Source organism: Elephantulus edwardii, unplaced genomic scaffold (genome assembly GCF_000299155.1).
Source record: "Elephantulus edwardii isolate Elephantulus edwardi_28Jun2011 unplaced genomic scaffold, EleEdw1.0 scaffold00059, whole genome shotgun sequence".
NCBI classification, from domain to species: domain Eukaryota; kingdom Metazoa; phylum Chordata; class Mammalia; order Macroscelidea; family Macroscelididae; genus Elephantulus; species Elephantulus edwardii.
In genome coordinates, this window is record NW_006399809.1 from 7,949,205 (window position 1) to 7,954,598 (window position 5,394).

At 36.0% G+C, this 5,394-nt stretch overlaps 1 protein-coding gene and 1 pseudogene across 1 annotated transcript; one reads left to right on the top strand and one right to left on the bottom strand.

Annotated features, from left to right (window-relative positions):
* The first annotated feature begins 260 nt into the window (after nucleotides 1-260).
* On the top strand, nucleotides 261-1,265 carry LOC102870671 (annotated as a pseudogene).
* A 1,100-nt stretch (nucleotides 1,266-2,365) lies between these two features.
* LOC102871078 (probable G-protein coupled receptor 141-like) lies at nucleotides 2,366-3,301 on the bottom strand. Its single transcript, XM_006887624.1, has one exon. The coding sequence runs from the start codon at nucleotides 3,299-3,301 to the stop codon at nucleotides 2,366-2,368; it is 936 nt and encodes a 311-aa protein (XP_006887686.1).
* Between the last annotated feature and the right edge of the window lie 2,093 nt (nucleotides 3,302-5,394).

Here is a 5,394-nt window from a genome sequence, read left to right on the forward strand (position 1 = left end):
GAGACACCATGAGGGAAGAGACCAGATAGCAGAGCTGTTCCCGACCAAGTGAAGCAGAATACTAGCCATTTGGAGCTGCACTCAGCGCCAGACAGAAGCTCTGGTGATCTAGTGGTAAGGAATTGTGCTGGCAACCCAAAGACATGCAGTTTGTATCCACCAGCTACTCTCTAGGAGAAAGATGGGCAGTCTCCTGACATGCACATTACAACCTCTGAAAACCTGCTGGAGGGTCAGTGTCTTAGAAAGAAGACATCATCATGGCTACAGAAATTGGTTCTCCTCCTCGTTTTTTTCATATGCCAAGGTTCCAGCATAAGGCACCTTGACAGCTCTTCTATAAACGACCAGATTTTGCCCAACAGCAAGCAATGCAACAGCTTACCTTTGATGGAAAATGCATGAGAAAAGCTGTAAACCAAAAAACTATAGACTACAAGCCATCTGTAATTAAATATTTGGAGAATCGAATATGGCAAAGATACCAGAGAGATATGCAAGCAATTCAGTCTGATGCAGGTTATTATAATGATCTTGTCCCCCCAATAGGAATGCTGAATAATCCTATGAATGCAGTAACAACAAAATTTGTTAGAACATCAACAAATAAAGTGAAGTGCCCAGTATTTGTTGTAAGGTGGACTCCAGAAGGAAGATTATTAGTAACTGGAGTTTCCAGTGGAAAATTCACCCTGTGGAATGGACTCACTTTCAATATTGAAACAATATTACAGGTTCATGACAGTCAAGTGAGGGCCATGACTTGGTCACATAATGACATGTGGATGTTGACAGCAGATCACGGAGGATATGTGAAATACTGGCAGTCAAACACGAACAACGTCAAGATGTTCCAGGCACATAAGGAGGCAAATAGAGAGGCCAGGTTTATATACAATATGCCATTTTATGTAGTCCCTATTGGCATGGTTAAACGATTTTCTAAGTGTATTCTCAGTGCGGAGATGCATGAGCTCTGTCAGATCCTAGGAATCTTTCTGCACCTTAAAAACACAGTATTTTTCTTTGTTTTTCACACATTTACCGTTTTCCTGGCACTTTTCTGAAGTAGTGTGGCCTTTGCAATAAGTTGGAGATGTCTGCCGCGTTTTGCTCTGGTTTTCTCTTCATTTATGGTTAATCATGTGTATTCTGTATTCCTTTTTATTGCCTACTATGTAAGACAAGAATACTTTATTCCAAATAAAGAATCCAGTATTTACATAACTGAAAAAAAAAACAACAAACAAACAACCAAACACTAAGTCTTGAATTAGGCACAGCTTAGTCTTAAAATTGATATCTATTACTCTTCAGCACTTTAGAGAGGTCCCTGACAGGTGATTTACTCAACGAAATATTTCATTTTATCCCCTGGTTGCTGATGCCAAAGGTGCTGACTGTGGATCCAAGCAAGAGAAGGTCATTGACAATTTCTATCCCTTCTCCCTCTATTTTAATGTTGTCTATTAGCCTAATGGTGAGAATTTGTTTTCTTGATGTTGATATGTAACCCATATAGTCTTTGATTCTCTACAGTAAGTGTTTCGGGTCCTTCTCAGCCAAAGCAAGAAAGGTTGTGTCATCTGCATAATGCAGGTGGGTGATGACTACTTGACAGACCTTGATGTCAAATTCTTCTTCATATAGTACACCTCTGCTTTCAGCAGAGACATCAGCAATGTCTCCCTTGCCATGGCCTTTTCTGAAATCAGCTTTAATTTCTGGCAGTGACTTGTTTGTGTGTTCCATCTATTTTAAAATAGTCTTTAGAAAAATTTTATTTGCATGGGACATTAACTATATTGTTTGTTGATGCTACAGTATGTTGAATCACCCTTAATTGGGAATGGGAACAAATTTTAATCTCTTTCAGTTTTGAACCCAGGTAGCTGTCTTCCATATTTGTTAGTAGAATACAGCTACCTGGCCATATTATTGATCTCATTTAGCTTTTCATCTATTTCTGGAGACACATCAATTGATAGCCTGTCTGTTCTGGAAGCCTTATATTTTGCCAGTGCTTCTATGTAGGTTGAACGTCTTCCTTTTGTACTATTGATTCTTGATAATATGCTACTTTCTGAAATGGAATGAGTAAATAATACTCTAGGAATTCCATAGTTACTATATGTACCTAGAAGACATTTTGTATTGGGAAATCAAGGAGAATTGTAACTTTGAGCAGACAGAATATCATTGATCTTTGTTCAGAAGTCATTCAGAGATCTACAGGAATCAGTTAAGGACTGGAATGGATGTTTTTGACATTTTCTATTTATTTGACTACAATTTTTTTTAAAAGTAACCAGGTTTATTTCTAGTTCCAATAAAGAGAAGAATTTATGAATGCTGCCGTTTGTGGCTATTTGCACAAAAGGCAATTCCACAGGTTAATTATCTTTTGTTTAAACCAATGACTTCCCCCCAAAACAAAGAGCAGTAAATCAAAGCAGCTAATTGCTGTTATGCTCAAGAAGATTTCATTGTAAGTTACTGCATTCGTGTCACATTTACTTGAGTGTGTCACAACTTGCAAGTAATAGATCCGAAAGAACTGATAGGGAAGAAAGCAAATAAGGATGACACCTATGAAAAATAGGTTTTTCAACTGGGCCCAGAACTCCTGGTGGGATAGCAAGGAGTGGTGAATCTTTCGCATCATTGACGTAATTATGAAGACCTGGAAGACCAAGAGAATTACCACAATGGCTATGACAATAACAATTATTATGTAGTTAATAATTTGCACAGGCCCACGGGAAAGTTCTTTGTGGAATGTAAAACAGAGTTTTTCATTGTAATTCTCCTTAGACCCATATTGAGACACAACCAGGGGTACCACAATGACAACTACCAACAGCCACATGCTGATACTGGCAGCCACAGCGTGAAGTTTTCTGTAGAATTCAACTTTGTCTTTGCGCTTGAAGAAGATGAGATACCTGATGACTAGGATCACCACGTAGAACAGGAACGTAAGGTGCATATGGATGTGCAGCATGGAACTCACAAACTTGCATAAGGGAAGACCAAACATCCAGGTTCGCTTGATGAGGTAGATCAAGCGAAAAGGTACCGTCAGGAGAAAAAGACTGTGAACCACCACCAGATTAACAACAGCTGTTGTAGTCACAGACCTGGTGTTCATTTTTACCAGTAGAAATAAAATGGAGATGACGCCCAGTAGTCCTCCGATGAACACCACACAGTAGAGGTAGGTTAAATAGGGCATTTCTATAAAACTGCAAGAGTCATTCCCAGAAACATTGGAGTCGCTGGTTACATTATATTCAGCCATGCTTCAGGAGTCACCTGGAAAAGACCAAGCACTAGCGTAACTGACTAACTCCCATAGAACTTGGTTCATATCACCTTCATAACGTTGGTAATGTCACTCTGCATTTTTTTCTGTTTACATAACATACAATTCATGTATGTGCCTTAAGAGTAAAGGTTATGTCACACACATAATTATATACCTTGGCATCTAAAATACATAAAATAGGGTTATTAATTTTGAACAGATTAAAAATTTTAAATATCCCCAGGGATATACACATATACATAAAGACATAATACAACGAAAGGAAGATTACAGAATATCTGAAGTTGAAGTGTGATTATTGGCCTTGCAGTCACCATGGAATAAAAAGTTTGCAGAAAAGATAAATATATGAATGACTATATCAAGTACACAAAATATTTGTTTTCTTTTGTTATTGCTAGGTTCCATCAAGTTGGATCTGACTCATTGCAATCCAGAATGAAACACTGTGCAATCATGTACTAGTCTTATAATTGCAGCCATGCTTTAACCCATTCTTGGAGCCACTGCAGCATTGATGGTCTACTTTTTTATGACCTTCTTTGGAAAAGGATCACTGATGGTTGAGTATGTTAAGTGTTGAAGAGTTAACCAAAAGACTGGTGATTTGACTTCACCAGCTGCTCCAAGAAAGATAGACAATCTCCTTCCTTGGTGAACCAAAGAGTCTCAGAAACCCAATAGAAGGTTCCCGTGAGTTAACATTGGTTCAGATGCAACAGTTCATACACATTTAAAACATTATCTGCCATGTGCTTCATAAAAGTCAATTTTCTTTTACCTATTGTTGCTTTTTTTGAATGATGATGATAACATACAAATAAAAGCCTTTAATATAAAAAAAATTTGTTTCAGATGTGTACAGTTGAATGTGGAGTCTCTGAGCAACCAGAACTCAAGAAAAAAAGAGTGAACATCTTTGATGACTTAATATTATTGAAATATCATCTTCCTCAAAATTGAGCTGTAGATTCAATGCAATAAAAAATTTTATCAGACTATTGTAGAAAATGTCAAATTTATTAAAAAAACACATGAGAATGTAATGGACTTGAAATTGTCAAACTATTGAACAATCAAGAACAAAATTAGAAAATTTCTTTTTAATACCTTCAACATTTGCTATAAATTTATTACACTTAAGATAGTATAATCAATCATAATAAAAGACATTAAAAACAATGGGACAAAATTAAAGAGACTAAAAAATTCACTGTCACATCAATTGCTTTTCAAACAATGTGTCAAACAATTCAAGGAAGAAAAATTCTAGGACAATGATTTATTCATATTGAAAAATCATCATCAAGTTTATATCATACATTTACAGAATTTAACCAAAATGTTTCACAAATTTAATAGTAAGAATTAGAAAATCAAATTGTCTAGTTGAGATGCAGGGGAAATCTTGGTAACTTTTGGTTAGGCCAAAATTTCCAAAAAAATATTGAAAAAAATAATGAGTTGTAAAAGAAAAAAAATATTACAAGTTAGACTTTGTCAACATTTAAAACATTTGCTTCTCAAAGGACACTGACAGGGAAATGGGAAATGTTAGAGAAAGCATTTAAATAACGAAGTCTAGGGTAGACACATTAATTTAGTTGAAAGGAAATGTGATCTACAATAAGGAAGAGTTCAGGACAAAATTGTCAAGGCACTGGGAAGGGCACAAGAGTGAATGTAACAAAGATAAATATCATCCCAACCTCAAGAAAACAAAAATCCTTATCACTTTATAAATATCAATAAAGTAATAAGAAATTTAAGTTGTCAGTGAGTTCATTTTAGAATCCGCACTCATGGTAGCAACAAAGAATCAAAAGACATGTAGCATTTTGATGAGGACATCTGCTGTCAAAGACCTCTCCAAATTGCTAAAGAGCAATGATATCTATTTAAAGACTAAAATATGAATGACCCAAGGCATGATTTTTTCAATTTTTTCCTATACATTTGCAAGTTAAATAAGGAATAAAGATGACAGAAGAGGAATGATGTCCTTGAATTGAGATGCTGAGGAAGAATGCTGGATGAACTATTGTTGTTGTTGCTGTTATGTGCCA